The sequence below is a fragment of the Budorcas taxicolor genome, chromosome 24 (assembly GCF_023091745.1).
Source record: "Budorcas taxicolor isolate Tak-1 chromosome 24, Takin1.1, whole genome shotgun sequence".
NCBI classification, from domain to species: domain Eukaryota; kingdom Metazoa; phylum Chordata; class Mammalia; order Artiodactyla; family Bovidae; genus Budorcas; species Budorcas taxicolor.
In genome coordinates, this window is record NC_068933.1 from 24,967,279 (window position 1) to 24,986,404 (window position 19,126).

Here is a 19,126-nt window from a genome sequence, read left to right on the forward strand (position 1 = left end):
ATAAAGTAAGATATTTTCTTTAAAAAAAAAATGCGTTCATAGACTAAATGCCTTGACCTCTGCATTGTCCTTACTCACATATATCCCAGTACATCCTTCTCCAGCTGTAGTATGTTACTGCAGTACTGAGTGAGGCTTACTGAAATTATATCAAAAAAATGAAGAGAGATTATGTAAGAAATGAAAACTGAAACAACAGCTGGTAAATTTTGATTTTTAAATTCCACTGTTAAATATATCACTAAAATCATTATATTGTGCTTTAAAATATTAATATAAATACTACTGATAAGATAAACTCTTCTTTTACTTCCCCATAAAATTCAGAGCTAACTTGAAGTGTCTGAATTAAATTTATGTAATTTAGATCGTTTTATGCTGTGTAGAAGCAGCTGCACAGGTGTGTAGAGGGGTGTGTCAGAGAGCCATGGCTTTAAGTAAATATTGAAGCTTCCTTTAGCTTGATGTACTTCCTTCTGAAAAACTTTAACGTGTGTCTGTTTTAGTTGCGGGTCTTGACATGAATATTAGCCAGTTCCTAAAAAGCCTTGGTCTTGAACATCTTCGGGACATCTTTGAAACAGAACAGGTAAGCTCTCATATATTGTCCAGTCTTTTCAGTTAAATACTAGGAGTTATTAATTGCCAGTTATTCTTTTTTGCTTCTTAACCACTCTTTTAAAACTCAAAACAGATTTCTGAAGAAGCTAGGGGCATCTACTAATTATGCTTCTTTCCAAAATTGTCTAACAGATGGTGAGAGTCTTTAACGTTATGTTGTTGTATCTTCATAAGCAGTCTGGCTCAGTATGTTTTATTACATGTCAGAATTTAGGCCGTGAAACCACCTCAAAAGAATGCTTTCGAAATCTTCCCTCATCTTGTTTCCAAAAGATTATTAGCCTTTATTTACCTCATTTTATTACTAATGTGACTGGATTCACTTAAAACTAGTAAGAAATTTTTATGTTAACTATTTAGCAAAATCTTCATGAAGCAGTTGTCCATTACACTGGAAAGCAAAACAATTCCTAGGCAAGTGTACCTTTAAAAATTGCTCCTTTATGAAGTTTCCACTGTCTAGCTAGAGAGTGAAATATGCTGAACCGGAGCTTGGCCATATGCTTAAAGACTTAGACTGTTCTCAGGCAGATCTGAAATGCCTGTAAAGGTCTTAGTGTGAAATCACTGGGTTGTTTGTGAATTAAGATCCTTCTGTTTGTCAGTCTGTTTTTATATGGAATAATGAGTTTTTAACTTATCACTATGTGATTTTATTACCATTAAACATCAAGTAATAAATTCCTGAGTGTAACTTGGGTATTATCAATATACATAGAATCTTAGAATGGGAAGAATTTTTAGAGATCAGTACGTCTTTCTCCCAGATACAGGAATTACCCTTTTTATATCGATGTGAAACAATATCTTATTACAATTCGGACAGGTATAATGAAATGCTTCTAATCTAAAATACACCCACATCTGCCCCATGTTTAATCTGTTAATCGTCTGTTTATCTTTACACTGTTTTGCACAGAAATCTCACCCCTTTCTGCCTATTAGACTAGCATTAGTTTCATAGGGCTGCCTTGCCAAATTTCCACAGACCTGTGGCTTAAACAACAGGATGGTATTCCTTCACAGTTCTGGAGGCCTGAAGTTCAGAATCAGGGTGTCAGCAGGGCTTCAGTCCCTACAGAGGGTCTAGGGGAGAATCTGCCCCACACCTCTGCTAGCTGCTAGGCCCCTTCAGCTTCTGGCCGCATCCTTTCAATTTCTGCTTCTGTCTTCACCTTGCCTTCTCTGTGTCTGTCTTCTCTTCTGCGTATCTTTTGTTAAGGATGCTTGCACTGAATTTAAGCCCTCCCCACCTAGTCCAAGATGATCTCCTTATCTCAAGATCCTTAACTGAATTTACATCTGCAAAGATGTAAAAAAAAAACAGTTTTTCAAATAAGGTTCTTCTCAAGTTCTGGGGATGAGAACTTGGACATATCTTTTTGAGGGTCACCAGTCAGCTCGCTGCAGCATAACTATAGCCCTTCTTACATTTCTAAGACCTAGTAAACTTATTGTGGATTCATCCTTCTAATCAACTACCCACCCCTACAAAGTTTCTCCTAATTTAGCATAATAAATTCATCTTCTTTTTTAGTTATTCTTTTTATGGATATAGTGTCCAGATTCTTCACTGGCCTCTCTGGCCCATTCTGATTTCTTTGTAGGCATATAGTCAGTTCAGAGTTAATTTAAAACTCTAGGTCTTTTTCATATCAATGATGAAAGATTTTTTATGTCACTATTTTCTAATGTCTTTCATTTTAGCTAAATTTCTTTATACTAAATATTGTAGTTGATCTTTAATGATCAAAACGGTTGGGTAGAAGTAGCACTGGAATGAAAAAAGACCTTGATTCTGATTCAGGCATTTAACCTATCACTCGCCTTACCTGTAAAATAAAATAATACTTTCAAAAGTCCAGATAATTAAAATTCCCAGCCTTGTACTGCTGTGCCAGTTTTTAAAATATGCTTTTATGAAGCAGTGGTTGTATTTTCTGTCTGTGGTAGAGGTTTTATAAATGCTATAATAATTACCTTTGCCTTTAAGCTTCACCTGCCATTGATTCCCCCTCTGGCTTGGGAATATCCTACACTGTAATACTCTTCTTCCCTTATCCTTTCCCTGAAGGTATTAAAGCTGTCTTAAGAGCAGTATCCTCTGCTACAGCCATATTCTGGCCATTTCCCTTTTTCCCAAATCATATCCACAATAACTGTGAAATTTCACATAGCTTTGCTTAGTAAAAACAAAGACCCAGATTCAAGCAAATCATTCCAGTTAGCCATTTTTCAAAAGAGTTCAGCCTCTACTGTTTTAGTCAGCTTGCATCATAGTTTTTTCTTTTTTACTTTATATGTTCTCTTTTATAGTAATGGTACCCTATGGCATACTTATTTTATTGTTTTTAATAGTTTAATCTTACAGTTGGTCCTTTTGACAGCTTATCGTAGTTTCATCAGTTTCATTGTTATCTTTTTCATTGCACTTTTGTTCTGAGTAAATGGTTCCATTGATTTTCCTTTTGCCAGAGTATTTTCTCTATCCTTTTTTTAAATCAATATGTTGACGCTTCCATTTAACGTGTATTACCTAGCCTAATTCCTTCCCTGCAGACAAATAATATTATCATTCTCTGTATGGAACTGTGTGTGACTATGTTCTGGCCCAGTCTTCAAGCAATCAAAAGTTTTATTTTGACTACAATTGTTTCTTGACTAGCCTTTAGTTCTAGAGTAATAAGTTCCATAACCCTTTCCATAACTTATCCAGAGGACTTTTCTGCCGTTAACATTCTACATCAGTCCAGTAGAATGTGATGAGGTCAAGGTATTCATGAGGTGAGGGGAAGTGTTATGGTGTGTGTGCATTGTACCCATTTAGTTCTTGTCTATTACTGATCTTGAGCCAGTCATTCTGTTTCCTGAGATGCTTTGACATAACAGAGTATTACTTCCATTCTGATAGATACTTTTCTCCCAGTGGAGTGGGGAAGGAAGATCATTTATTTCTCCTCCTTCAGAGCATCATCACCCCACCTCTTACCTTCACAGTCATTCTCTGAGAAGTCTCCTAGCTAGCTTGTTTGTCATATATATTTTGCCAAGTTCTGTATTAAGTAATATATACCTATGTCCTTTACAGTTAAGTATCGTACCAGTGTCACTCGGGCCCTTTCTCTGTAACCTAGCTTCCTGACTATGATACTTTTTCTGTGGGAAAGGCTCTTTGATTTACATTGCAATTCCTGCAACATAAATGCTATGACTTAGAAGACTCCTTGTGAACATACTTCTGGTCCACGTATATATATGAAAAGTGACCAAATGAATTTTTATTTCAGAATCTAAAGACAAAGGCATGGACTCAGTAAATTCATTATGAACATGATTGCAAAGTTAATTCTAATATCTGTTACTATAGCCTGCAACCTAGCAACGTAAAAGAAAGGCCTTTTTCATTAAAACCCCGGTGTTTCTCCCTCCACCCCAGAGAAAATAAATAAATCTTAGAAACAAGAGGCAGCTCTTCTTAAAGTAACATTCTCGAAGTGAAATTTGCTTTATATGTAAGATGATTTAACTGATAGATGGGTGATCTTCATGTTAAAGGTTATAATTTGGTTTTAATGCATGTTGAATATAAATAACTGGCCCAACAAACTTGTAATTTCCTAGATGTAACTACGTTGTTTTTTTTTAAGTGAGTTAAAAATTTTCAGAAAAACATTTCTAGCAGTATAAAAGCTTTGAATCTTGAAGAAACGTGTCTAAAATCCACCTTCCAGCTATTTCCACTTCTTTGATTATTAATACAGTAATATCATATTCACTCATCATCAGAATTTGGAATAACCTTTACTTCCATGCCTTTCTTTTCCTTCACCATGTCTGTTACTAAGCCCTGTCATCTCTCCCTTTGAAGTTGCTCTCCAATTCACCCCTTCCAGTCTCCTCCACCCCACTATCGTCATCTTGTTCACAGTCACTTTCCTGTCCAGATCTGCCCTTCGTACCACTGTCCTCCTGAAATACAGTTTGTATTGCTCTGCTGAGAAGGTGTCCTTGGGCATTTTGGACACTATCTTCGCTTGATGTGTAAGACCCATAAAGCCCCGCTCTTAGCCTACTGCTCTGTCCATCACTTTTTTTTGTCCCTGTATATACATTATACACTAACCATTTTGAACTTTATTATTAATACTAGAGTCTCTCAAATGTTTTATATTCACTTGGTTTTCCTTTTGTACATAGTGTTCCCTTTGTCGTAAACACTCTTCCCTTCTTCCTCTAAGTCTTCCTCCTCAGCTGAATTACTATCTTCTTTTAAGAACCTTTCCTGACCCCCTTCCTGTTCCTTTCTTAGTTCCCAGTCCCACTTATAACCTCAACACAGTAGCCTTCCTGAGAGTTCCCATGGGATTCCTCCAAAACATTGACTGACCTTTACCAGATATTTGTGTTGACTTTTTATCTCCTTGGTAGAGGAACTCTCATGACCTGTAGTGTTAGTGTTCTGTTTGTTCCCTGGCCCCACTGTTTCACTACCACCTGGGGCCAGCTGTTTACCTTTCTGAGCTGTAATGGGTCATTTTAGAATTAAATGAAATGTTTAATTAGTCACTTTTGGGGAAATACCTAGCATATAGAAGGTACTCATTAAATACATTATGTATGAATGAATGAACAAGTGAACATAAATGTAAATTCAGTAGCTAGTTATTTAAGGTTTTCTAGTCCCCAGTTCCAATAAATATAAGGACAAATTGAGTACCGTGTAACTCAAAGCAGTTAAATTTAATGTTTAATTATTTTAGCTCTCCAGTCATCCCTTTTAAGACAAATAAGCAAAGAGAAAGACAAATATGGCAATACATTTCAGCTCTTCTGTATACTGTTTTTATGATTTCACTGAGCCTGAATTTCTTCATAAGGACAGTAATAGTATAACATGGGTCATTATGAGGATGAAATGAGGTATTCATTTCACGATTGGAATCACATAATGAACAAATGTATCAAACGTTCTCCATTTCTTCTCTGGAACCTAATACTATGTTTTGTTGGCCTGGTTTCTGCTTCTTTCAGACATACACTATACGTATCAATTCAGAAAAGCTAAAAGACTCTTTAAATTGAAGCTGCCACATAAGATATGAGATCCTGTTTTTATGTCAACCTGATCTGAAGTTTAGAAGAAAAAAGTGGAATATCAATACTGTAGTAAACCTTGTACATGGTTTCCAAATTATATTAAAATCACATCTAGCTAAAAATGTAAAGACTCCTATTATGTTGTAAACTTTGCTGTCTCAAAGATGTACATTTCAGAACTGTGTTTTTTTTTTAGAAGCTCTGCGGAAAACTTCTTTGGGTGATTGGAAGTGAATTGCCCATTTTGTGCAATGGAGAGATTATTTCTTAAATGGCCACTTAGGAGCAATATAGCAAATTATTTCCAAAGAGTGAATGATGTATGCTTTTTGCTCTAAGAAGATCAGACTCATTATATAATATTTTATTCTGACAGTAAAAATCATCAGAGTTCCAGACCTAATTTGTTAGTTTTTTAAAATAAAAACTAAAGGTATAAAGGTAGAGAAGGCCATGGATAAAAATATCTTGAGTTGGAAAAGAGTGTTTATCAAAGGATTTCTCTGTTTCCCAAGGAAAAAGAAAATCAAAAGCTACTCTTGTGAAGTAGTACTTGGATTGTCACAGGACCAGCTTCTGAGGTGAAAATTCAGGAGATGCCGCTACTGGAGATTTCACCCTGTGCGTTCAGAACACCACCACTGGGTGGCGGTAGAGGCGCAGCTACTTTCAGTCAACAAAGACAGGACTAGAGACCTTAGATCTCGAATTGTAGAAGCGAACTACCTCCGTTTACAGGGATAAATCACCAAAACTTAAAAAAAAAAAAAGACCAAAACTTTTAAGCCACTGTTTTGAACAAAAATAAAATGTGTGTTAGACTTCAGGGATTGTTAGATGGCATTTAAACTCTTACAAATTCTACCTACTCTCTTTTCTCCAAAATGGAATTCTCTGTATAGTTTCTATATAAGATGGCTTGTAATCTAACTAAATACTTGTGATATAAATCTTGCTACTTTCTCAGGCAGCCTCTTCCATGCTTGAATATTTCTTAGCACTAGGAAGTTCTTTCTTGTTTTTATATAAATCCCACTTCCCTGAAGCTTCTTCTGTTTCATTGTGCTGAGCCCCTCTTTCCCCTACCATTCATCTTTGCCTCCTTCTGGATATTGAGATCTGGTATTTCCCCCATTTTCAAGCTGCTGGTTGTCTCCTCTTATATCTTGAGGCAAGCAAAATGTGGTAGAATGAAATAATCAAAAGGAAAAATGGCAGTGATCATTTCTATAGCATTGTTTCTCCCATTTTCCTTCTCCATGGACTGAAAGCAAATCAAGGAGTATTTCAAGTGAGCAAAACCCTGGTAAGGTTATGAAGGCAACTTTAAGAAGGTTTAAGTTCATGCTGATAAAGGAGACAAGAATTTTCTTAATTTGACTGGATACTGGAACACTGAAGACAAATGGAAAAGTTTTCATCATCTGATGAACTGTTAAAGATTTAGCAATTTTGTTTCATTTTTCAGATTACCCTAGATGTGTTGGCTGATATGGGTCATGAAGAGTTGAAAGAAATAGGCATCAATGCATATGGACACCGCCATAAATTAATCAAGGGAGTAGAAAGACTCCTAGGTGGACAACAAGGTAAGCTATTGAAAAATAAAAGAGGTTTCAGAAATTAGTGATAAAGTGTCCTGCGAAGTGAAAGTCACTCATTTCATGTCCAACTCTTTGCAACCCCGTGGACTATGCAGTCAGTCCATGGAATTCTTCAGGCCAGAATACTGGAGTGGGTAGCTAGCTGTTCCTTTCTCCAGGGAATCTTCCCAACCTGGGGATCCTTACCCCAGGGTAGCACTGAAGCTCCTTCTTAGTTTAGCAGGAGCATGGATAGTGTAGCCCTTTGTTTAATATGTTAATTTTTCTCCCCTGCAGGCACCAATCCTTATTTGACTTTTCACTGTGTTAATCAGGGAACCATTTTGCTGGATCTTGCTCCAGAAGATAAAGAGTATCAGTCAGTAGAAGAGGAGGTAATGTACATCAGAATTTGTCATTATCTTTTCCTGAAATCCCTGCTTACATCTGTGTTTCCAGGAGAGGTAAACTTGTCTTGTATTGACTGAGGCCTGTTGCCTGTTTATTGTCTTGTCTCCCTTAGCCATTGTGGTGGCATGTTGCCAGCATTAAAGCAGGGCTGTAGAGGCGGCACTGCTCTATGTTGCTTTCGCATCAGAACCCCGAGGGTTTCCAGTAGGTGGGCCACAGGTGCCTTTTTACTCTGGACACTTTCCTGAAACTCGTAGAAGTAAAGAGACCCTATAGAACTATTTTTTATACTGTTAAAATGCTACCTAAAAATAATATGGAGTGAGAATCTTGTCTCATAAATAATAAACATCTTCTCATTTTCATCAAAGTTCTAAAATGTGGTTATAAAGTAATGTGTGCTTAGGAAACCTGCCTCATAACTCCAGTCACCTTTCATTTCTACAGTCAGTTATTTTAAAGCACCAGAGTAAGATTTTGTATGAACCTCCTGGTAGACGTGATGCCACAGAGATGCCCCCTCTCCTGATGGCTTATGCCTCACTTAGCTTATACATCACAAAGTGCCTAATGGCATCATCATCATAATAAGCTTCCTAACTAATTCCAGCGTTTTGCAGAGAAAGGCATGCCTATATTTTTGTTTGTTTTCCACCTCTTAATTAGTGCTGACATGATTCCCATCCCAGGGTCTCGGGACCCTTACCCCAGGGTAGCATTGAAGCTCATTCTTAGTTTAGCAGGAAAGCATCCTGTTTTCTCCTGTCTTACTGAGTAGTCATTCTCCTTATAGTAAGTAAATTCTGATTATAAGGTCAAAAATGTAGTGACTAACTTCACAAAGGGAGCAGTGAGATAGAGAATCAACTCTTTGAGTCAGTTCTATGAGAAACTCAGGAATTTAAAACATCTTAATTTTCAAACTATCATAATTCTTAATTTGAAGAGTAGAAGGGTAAGTAGTGTTCAGAAGATAGTTATTCCACTTACTTACAAGTTATACCCAGCTTCCCCCGTCTGTGCAAATATACTTTGAGATCCCAGAGCAAAGAGATGACGTGGACTTTTTCACCTAAGGGACAAAAATGTATTGATTTTTATCAATTTTTTCTGTTTATTTTTAGCACTAGTGCAATGGGGTATTAGTTCAACATCAGTAGGAGTTTTAGTTTGACTTAATCACAATGTTGGTTCTCCTCAATAACAAAAAACAGTACTGTGGATGACTTACTATGGTATTTTACCCCATGGTGTTTGCAGAAAGACCTTTCAAAGCTTTTATTAAAAAATAAATAGAAAGTGTAAAAGTTTGATATTTATGTCTATTTTCGCACCAGAAATACTTATTCACTAAACTTATTGACTCATTTATAGTGAACTCCTATTTACTTACTAGTGCTGAGTCTTAGACTCATTAGTGAAACAATACAGTAGAATTAAAATGTTGATTGAAAACAGGAGGAATGTCTTCAGAATTCCACACCAGCATATTTTCAGAAAGTTGTTTTGTTTTGTTCTGTAGATGCAAAGTACAATTCGAGAACACCGAGATGGTGGTAACGCTGGAGGCATCTTCAACAGATACAATGTCATTCGAGTAAGTTTTGAGCATTTCAGGGTGAAAATTGGATTGCACAGCTTGCCTGACTATCAGATATAAGCTAGATCTGTTGACATTCATGAGACCAGTATGGTGATAAGAATCCCAGCTCACCCACAAATTTGAACTGTAATTTCTGTTTTCACGATTTCAAACTAGTATTAAAGGCCTCGATTTTTAATCTGATTGAGTCAGTGATTATATCAGAATGCATATCTCTCTTAATCTCAGTATTTTAATTCATAACATGAAATAAATGACTGCCATATGCTTTTTTCCAAGGGGTGTCATAAAGATGAATAAAATCTGTTGATAAGTGGTTTAACCCTTTGGATTAATGGACCTATTGATATTACACCAGTGCACATCAGAATTACCTGGGGAGCTTTCTGGAAGTCCAGATTTACAGGCCCCTACAACCTGAAGTCCTCAGGTGATTTTGAAGTATAGCCAGGTCAGGTGTAGATAACGAACAAAAAGTGTAGTTGAAAATTGTCACTGAAAAACAGAGTATTAACTGAATTATAGTGACCTGGAAACTGTATCGTTTTTAAATAATGTTTTAAGCCAACGAAACAAAAATTGAACCTCCCTAAAGAAAAACATACTTTTTATTTTAAATTATAAACTGCCGGTTAACATGCATTTCACTGATTCGCTTCTTTCCTCCTCATCTTTAAAGATTCAGAAAGTTGTGAACAAGAAGTTAAGAGAGCGGTTCTGCCACAGACAGAAGGAAGTGTCCGAGGAGAATCACAACCACCACAATGAGCGCATGCTGTTTCACGGTGAGCACCCACTGGTCATCAGCTCTGTTTGCAAACTCCAGGAAGGTGAAAAGCCTGTGATATTGACTGTATTCGTGTCATGTTAAAAATGGTTTTTATTTATTTATCTTTTTCATTACATGTTGGTACCAGCTTTCTAAAGCATTACACGTATGGGCTTTCCAAGGCACGTACAATGAAAATAATTTATCTGAAATTGTCTCATAATTTAAATTGCATGCTGAGCCATCTAGATGGTGAAACACTATTTTTGTAGTAGTTCAGCAGAATTGTTTTAGTTTATTGGATTATCTGTTTTTGCTTAAAGCAATACCGGGTGTAAAATAATCTGTATTTTCAAAGTTACGTTGTACTTTGCTATCTAAAATCTCACTATGAATCCCTGGTAAAATTCTAGTACATGAGAGTAATTTATGTATCGCAGACCATCCTACAGAGTAAACTTCCCATATAAGCATTATTAGTGTTACCCTGCCAAATGCAAATAGTATGTAGCTAATGGAGATTCTAGAAAGTGTTCAAAACTGATCTGTCTTTATATTTTTAGGTTCTCCTTTCATTAATGCCATTATTCATAAAGGGTTTGATGAGCGACATGCATATATAGGAGGAATGTTTGGTGCTGGGATTTATTTTGCTGAAAACTCTTCTAAAAGCAACCAATATGTTTATGGAATCGGAGGAGGAACAGGCTGTCCCACGCACAAAGACCGGTCATGTTATATATGTCACAGGTGAGCATCTGTGCCTTCTGTGTAAGGGTTGCTATTCTCAGGTCATGGACCAGATTAGTTTCTCAGGCTCTGCAGAAGTCACAGGTCATTCTCACTCTTACTCCTAACAAATCAGACCATCTTGGGGGTTAGATAGGAATAGCTGATCTGCCCCTGCCCTAATCAGAGCAGTGACAGCAGAGCCGACAGCAGCTGTGGTAAAAGCCAGGTATTTGTCTGGGAAAAGCCAGTCATGGGTTACAGCGAAGCTCCCTCCATCTTGACTTTCTCCCTGGGCTCCACTCTCCTTATTTCAGATTCAGGACAAGACTGAGAATTATGTCTGGAGAACAAGGAACCTCTAGCACTGGTCACATTTGAACTAGAGCACATAACTTCTCTAAACAAGTAGAAGCTTTCATTTGTTCCTGGTCAGCGTTTGCCCCACAGGGTATTGGTATCCCACACTGGGGCCACTGCATCTGCAGGCCACACACAGGCACAGGGCAAGCTGGCGAGCAGACATGAGCCAGCTAGGCAGGGCCTGCATCTTCTCCTGTCTCCATAGCAACACGGATGCCCTGGGGCAGGAGGCAGAAGGCAGGAGCGAGGGCTGTCAGGTCACACTTTGTGTGACATACGGACACTGGGTATAGCCGTGGCAGTGGGCCCAGCAGGCTGAGCAGGCAGAGTCCTATGGCACTATAGTGCCACCACAGTGTGGAAATAGAGCTCAAAAAGCTTCCTTCTAATGCATGTCCAAACCTTTTCCTCTGGGACCTACAAGAGGACACAGTTGATGCCAAGCCAACATCACCAGTAGCATCACACTAAAAAAGCCAGCCTAGGCAGGATTTAGTTAAACTGGGTCTAGTACAGTTTTGATTCAGAGTAATATTTGTTTAGTCATAATGCACAGATCATACTTCATTATTTAAAAACTACTTGATTGAATAATAACTGTTTACAGTTAACAGTAGGACCAAATCTTATAGCTTAGTTAAGATGTCTATTAATATGTTCAAGTATTTATTAAGGGTTTACAGACTTTTATTTCAAAAGGCCACAGTGGTAAATATTTTAGGCTTTCCAGGCTGTAGGATCCCTGTCACAATGACTCAGCTCTGTGCTTATACAAAAGCAGCTACAGACAGCCTGTAATGAATGTGTCTGTGTTCCAATAAAGTTTTATTTACAAAAACAGATGGCAGCCTAGATTTGGCCCATAGTTTGCCAACGCCTAGTTTATTTAATACACTCTCTTCCCAATCAATCTTTCTTTTCCTCCAAATATTTAACAACTGCCTCAATTCATGTTTCACTCAGGTAGTGAACTTTCTGGCCATATATTGAAGCTAAATATTTGTATATATAATCCACTTTTATTATTATTCTGTATCTCATCTCAGACTTTACATCTTCATAATGAGTAAACCTAATTTTAACTTCAGACACTGTTGCCATCTGCTTATTTTCTTCACTTTCCTCCTATCCATCCATACTCATTCTTCCAGAATGCAGTTTCACCAGTATTTGTCTTTTTCCACTAGTCAGAACTTGCCAGGTGTTATCTGTGATTGATTTCTAAACTATACCAAAACCACTTTAAACTTTAAGTGGAACTATTGAACCTGCTAACTGCTTATAGTAAATCAGTGTTTCAAATCGTATCCTATTCCTACTCATAAAATTTAAAATGACATTTAAATTAGCTTGCCTTACATTAACTATCTTTTTAAAAAATCAATAAATCTACCAGTTATACCATTCTAAGATTTAAAGTTTCCCTCAAAGTATTGCTTTGCTTTTTTCTTCAGGCAAATGCTTTTCTGTAGAGTGACCCTTGGCAAGTCCTTTCTGCAGTTCAGCACCATGAAAATGGCCCACGCCCCTCCAGGCCATCACTCTGTCATTGGGAGGCCAAGTGTGAATGGGCTGGCCTACGCCGAATACGTTATCTACAGAGGAGAGCAGGTATGGTGCTCGTGAAATAAGCGAGACCAGGCTACTGTAAACAGTTGATTCAAAATGCGAAGACCACATAAGAATTAAAACCATTTAATGTAATAATGTAAATATGAATTTAGTTGAATTTTCAAATGGATTAAAAAGGAGAAAAAATAGATTATATACACAGAAACAATGTCTTATTATATGCCAGCAGTCTTGGGCCAGGTGAGGTGTGGAGTAGTGCGAAGAATTGCAAACAAATACTGGATTTCATTTAGATCTGTTGATTGGGGGCAGAGATTTCAAACTCTTTCAGGTGTATTCTGGGATTAAGCACTTGAGTAAATATGTTAATGTGTTGATTTGGGGAACTGGGTTCTCACTGTGGAAGAAGAGACGTAAATATGGAATGAGGGAAGGTAAGAATGACTCTAGGGACAGACAGAGATTGGAGGTATTGATAGGAACAAATGGTTCCTAGTAAATGTGTATATGTTTATACACATGTAAGTATATGTATGTATTGGTTTATGAACAAGAGATATGTGTTAGGCACATGTATATATATGAGTACATATGTGCATGAATTTCTTAGCACTGTCTGCTGAAATCAAAAAAAGAAAACCAAAACCCAGTAGTAATGAGGACTCCTCAAGCCCAGATCTTGGCCTGTAATAGCATGCCCCATAAAAGGATCTTTGAAGAAACAGCTAATTCCAGGGCTGGAGCAGATTAGAAACTGGTTACACCAGAAAGGAATGAAGTCCTCAAAAACAATGATGGGAGCATGTCACAGGGACACAAAGTCAGCTCAGAGTGGCTCCCAGTGGCCAAATCTGAGATAATTTGAACATCAGAATAAGTATAGTAATAAATTTTACACCATTGGAAAGAATAGGAATTTATGATTCCATACGGATAACAAAGAAAGGAAGGAAGAGAGGGAGGGAGGAAGCTTTCAGGTTAAATGAAACCCGAGAGACAGGACAGCTAACTGCAGATTCTCCCCCCAAAGTAGATCTGGTACTAGAAGAGAAAGGACGTTATTAGATCCACAGTTAAAATTGAAATATAAATGGTAGGTTAAAAAAATGTTTTATGTCAGGATAAAACTTATATATGAGAATATCCCTATTCTTAGGAAATAAATACTGGCATATTTAGGGATGAAAAACCATGACGAGGTATATTACTTACTCTGAAATGACTCAGGGAGAAACATATCTGAATCTCTCTGTGTGTCTGTCTAGTATATAGACAAGTAGGGGGAAAGTCTACATGATAAAGCAAATAGGATAAATAAAACCTTAGCAATATTTGGGTGTAGGTAAAGGGTCGGACACGACTGAGAGACTGGACTTAGAAAGGGTATACAGGTATATTAGGTACTAGTTTAATTTTTGCAACTTAATGTGCCAGTTTGCCGTTGTTTACAAATAAAGAGTTTTTAAACTACCAAAGAATACTTTTGTCAGATTTTTCGTTTTAAATCAGAAATGCCCAGCTTCTAGAAAAAATATTTTCACTTTGACTCAGTAATTCTACCTTAAGAAATTTGTTTCAGATAAAATCAGTGACAGTCACATCCCCCAAAAAACACCTAGAAGGATGTTCATTGCTGTCTCGATTATCATAATGAAAATTTTAAACAAACTAAATACTAGCAAAAAGGGAATGATTAAATGAATGTTAGTATATTTGTGTGCCTGTGCTTTAAAAATATGTCTACATGGTATTTGCTAAACACAGAATCAACCAAAACATAAGAGCAATTATCTCTGGGTATTAAGATTATAGATGATTACAGTTTTCTCTACCGAACACTTTTCCAGATCTTGTAAGTTAGCTATGGGAAATAGAATTTCATTCACATTTGGGTGGAAAGAAATAACATGTCTAGTACTTGCTGATCTTTTAACCATTTCCCAAGTACTTTGACTTGATAACTTGTTGAAATTCTCTTGCTAGAAAAATTTAAAGAATGATGTGGTCCACATCATATTTGAAAGAAAAAAAAGGTACCTTGAAAATATATAAGCTCTTTTGTTTCAGGGGAGCACACCTGTGCTTCCATATGCAGGTAACACATGGACAGTGTTAATTATAATGTCTACTAATTGAGTCTTTGCCCATGAGCAATTTCTCCTGACTTATGGTAGTTTTCCTTTGCCAACTTTTCTTTCATTCCCCTTAGTTATACCTTATATCATATTTCACCTTTAGTATCAACATTTTTAAGAACATGTAAATGTTTTATTCAGAGGGTTGATCTGAGGAGCATTATATATTATTGGTGGGATTGTTTCTTTCTTTAGAATTGAAAAGATTTATTGAAAATTAACTGCACTGTACTTGAAAGAAAAATAGTTCCGATTTTAGTATATGACTGGACTTAAAATATCAGGAATGCTTTTGTATGTTATACTTTAAGCTTCACATTAATTAGACATAGAGGAGGTATTCTCTGGTCATTGGCAGCCACAGAGATGTGGCCTGTTTTACTGAAGTGATATGAGCAATGCAGAGCAACTTAACCTGGAGAACGGGACAGAACAATTTGTAGAATGATTTTCAAACACACAGAATCATTCAAGGGAGCATGATGCTTCCTCATCTCAGTGGAGAATAAACTATAAACACTTGAGTTTATAGCATTGAGGATTTGAGTTCACTCAGTCATGTCCAACTCTTTGCGACACCATGAACTATAAAGTCCATGGAATTCTCCAGGCCAGAATAGTGGAGTGGGTAGCCTTTCCCTTCTCCAGGGGACCTTCCCAACCCAGGGATTGAACCCAGTGTCTCCCGCATTGCAGGCGGATTCTTTACCAGCTGAGCCACATGGGAAGCCCAAGAATACTTGAGTGGGTAGCCTATCCCTTCTCCAGCAGATCTTCTGGATCCAAGAATCAAACCGGGGTCTCCTGCATTGTAGGAGGATTCTTTACCAACTGAGCTATCAAGGAATTTGGCTACTAAAAGTGATTGTTGAATCTTTTCTTTCAAGTACTTAAAAAAATATGCTCTATGCTCTTAGAACCAGCTTGGGTTTAGAGTAAGACTTGAGAGGAAATAATGTTTGTTGGTCTATCCTGGGCCCTTCTGGTCCTGAAGTTTAGTAATTCCCTTGCCTTAAAGCCTACTTCTGGACTTTGATATGATTAATTCCTATCTCAAACTATGTGCTCAGTCACTCAGTTGTGTCCAACTCTTTGCGACCCCATGAACTATAGCCCTCCAGGCCCCTCTGTCCATGGGATTTTGCCAGCAAGAACACTGCAGTGGGTTGCCATTATACACAGAAGCAATTTAGTAGCCTAATGAGTAGGAAGCAGAAGCACTCAGAAAAGGATCTTTAAGTCATTCATACCATTAGAATCTGCCTAAATTTTACATGTGTTGGGAATCTAAAATACCATACTACCAAATTCAGATGCTTGCGTTACCAATTCCTTTGCTTAAGCAACTTTTCTACAAGCAAAAGGATGTATCACACAAAGGATCATAGAAGACGGGGGTAGAGGCTCATCTTCAGAGCCATTCTCTTTCCTGTCAAAGTTGCCTTTCACTAGTCAACTTGTCAAAATGACCTCCAAACTCTTGCCTCTAGGTCACTGGTGACCCCGCACAACTCGCCCTTCCCCCTCCTCGCTCAGTGGGCTACCTCATCATCTATGATTAACTTGAAATCAGTTCAGTGAATTATTCTGTCATTGACTTTTCTTGAAAATGCCATGTGACAGCAACCCGCAAGGTGACATGAGAAAGATTTTTCTTTGCCTTAGTTTTCTGGTTTATGGCATGTGACTCTAGGGAGGCATAAATGTGGTGTGACAAATTCACAGTATTCAGAGGTGAAATAACATGAGAGCAATTCTAGGATTACAGAGTTTACACAGGTTTACGTACAGAGATGAAAGTGGACCTCCTCACTGTCCAGGCAGCTATGAATTAGTTGGCCTTTGCAGGCTCTCAGGTGTATGTAGAGTGTGGGTTATGACTAGCAGCCTCTGAAGCGTCCACATGAAGGACGCTTTTACCTGCCCAAAGGGTGATAATGCTTTCTTCCACATTACCTGCCCAAAGGGTGATAATGCTTTCTTCCTGTCCTTTCCAGGCATACCCAGAGTATCTGATCACATACCAGATCATGAAGCCAGAAGCTCCTTCACAGACCGCGACAGCCGCAGAGCAGAAGACCTAGTGAACGCCCATCGGTAAAGGCCGGATCAGATTTCAGCCCGGGCCTGGATGACAGTGGATTGTTTTCAACAAAATCAATATTCTATAAATCCCCGACAGCCTAGAAATAAGCTGTTTGTCTTTTATAAAGCATTGCAATAGTGATGAATATAGTATGAGTAACTGATACATACTCAACTGCTACTGTTCCCTTTGAGGAAATGTTTACAGGGGCGGCCTTTTAATATATCTCAGGCTCATTTTCATTGCAGTTATCCATCGCTAAGACAGGACTACTTTGATCTAGACTTGGAAATGGGAAAAAAGACAACATAACCAATACTTTCCCGAATGTTCACAATTCACACACTACATTTGCTTTTCTACATACGGCCCGTGTATATAATAAATATACACATATGACAGGCTCATTTTTTAGTTTTTTCTGAGCATTTATCATCCACTTTTTGTTGCTATCATTGTTGTTGCTTACTTTGAAAATGAGCCTGAGCCTTCCTGAGGATATTTTGCACAGTCACACTGACTAAAATCACTAGTGACATAACCCGAGCTTCCGGCTGAGCAAGGCTTTTAGTGTCCACTTTTTTTCCCCCACTGATTTATTTTTTATCTGTACCTCTTATCAGCATAAACGGAGATGGAAAGGAAAAACGCCACATTTCAGTTTCCTTTTATGATTGGCCAGTCTTACAAGGGAAAGGCACCCAGCATCCACCTGATTTAGGAACTCCCAGGTTCAGAGCAAGTCGAAGCCCATGAGAGCCTACTCGCACTTCCCAACGCAGGCCTGCCTCCGAGGCGTTCGGGACGGTGCTGGAGGGCCAGGAAGAGCCCAGCCAGTGAGAGGCTGTGGTGACGTTGAGAGGGGAGACCGCCGGGGAGGCCTGTGAATCCAGAAGCATCATTAAGACACATGAGGGGCCTGAGGTGCGAAAATACGGCAACAGAAAAGGACCACGAGGACTTCTCCAAGATAACACTACTTCCCTTCACTTAACCCGCACCACCAGAACTGTCGCCCCAGAATCAGCTGCCTTACTTCCCGATTCGGTGGAATTACCATGCTCCAGTGGAATCACAGAAATATGCTTGATTGTTTCTCTAGTTTAGAAAGCTGGGGTTCAAATCCTGTTTAGTCACTAGATAGGCACAAATGGGAGAACTCTTCTGTTTGCTCCAGATTTGGGGTTTATTTTGAGTGAGGTGCTTCAGATAGTTTACATAGGTCCCTGCACTAAATTTTTGAACCATTGTCTCAAACTGCTTAATAGATGAGGAGAACAAAAATGGAAACCAAAGCTCTTTCGGTTGTTTTTTAAATGAAAGGAGAGAAATAGTCATACTGTTCCTTCTTGAAATCACTGCTTTGCTTTGCTTTTTTTCCCTCAACATTTGTCAAGTGCACGTTGACACTTAAAAAAATTATCCGTGACAGTTCTCACACTTGTCCTTTTCATCTTAACTGAATATTGAATTGAGTGCATTAACATATTGGACATGCTATGTGTCTACTCAGCTTCGAAGCAAAGTAATATAAATGTGGTGGAGAAAAAGGAAAAACAGCGTGATGCAAACTTGCCATTTCAGTTTACAGTCCTGAAAACTAATTTGCTTGTTTGTTTTTTTAATGCAGGTTGATTAAGCTGTGACTTCATTTAATCTCCTAAAGAAAAATAAAATGGTTACATGCAAAGATTCTAGAATAGGGTCTTACACATTTTGCTTTCCTTTTGGCTTGAGTCCAATGCTAGAACTAGGCATCGGGAATTAGTTTTGAGTTTTATAGCTGAATCTTGCATGGGTCCTCAAAATTAAATCAAGAATTAGCCTCAGTTGTTGCTTCTATTGAAGTTTTAGTGACCCAAGCTGGGTGTTTGTGTCTTGGCTACTTGTTTAATAGCACTAGAATTCCACACAGAGCTCCCAAGTGTGATATTCATGAAGAGGGCTTTCTTCCTCCTTTCCTTCTTTTTTGCTGTGTTTGTAACAGTGGGTTGAAGGAATTGGCATTTGTGTCATTTTCAGTAGCTGTGAAAGTGTATAATACTTGCCTCCAATTAGATATAGTTTAAAATGGTAAACACAGCTGTGATTTTTAGTTAAGTAAAAGGATGAATATGGTATGGATCTCAAAAGCTTTATAGCTTCATTAAAAACATA

The 19,126-nt window shown here is 37.9% G+C and overlaps 1 protein-coding gene across 1 annotated transcript in view; it reads left to right on the top strand.

Annotated features, from left to right (window-relative positions):
* Positions 1–18,888, top strand: part of TNKS (tankyrase) — a 148,666-nt gene extending 129,778 nt beyond the window's left edge. The window contains exons 20-27 of the mRNA XM_052661493.1: positions 507–589; positions 7,187–7,307; positions 7,599–7,696; positions 9,235–9,309; positions 9,995–10,100; positions 10,648–10,834; positions 12,631–12,787; positions 16,881–18,888. Coding sequence (XP_052517453.1) covers positions 507–589; positions 7,187–7,307; positions 7,599–7,696; positions 9,235–9,309; positions 9,995–10,100; positions 10,648–10,834; positions 12,631–12,787; positions 16,881–16,967 — 914 coding nt within the window. The 3' untranslated portion in view covers positions 16,968–18,888. The remainder of the gene's footprint in view (positions 1–506; positions 590–7,186; positions 7,308–7,598; positions 7,697–9,234; positions 9,310–9,994; positions 10,101–10,647; positions 10,835–12,630; positions 12,788–16,880) is intronic.
* The last annotated feature ends 238 nt before the right edge of the window (positions 18,889–19,126 follow it).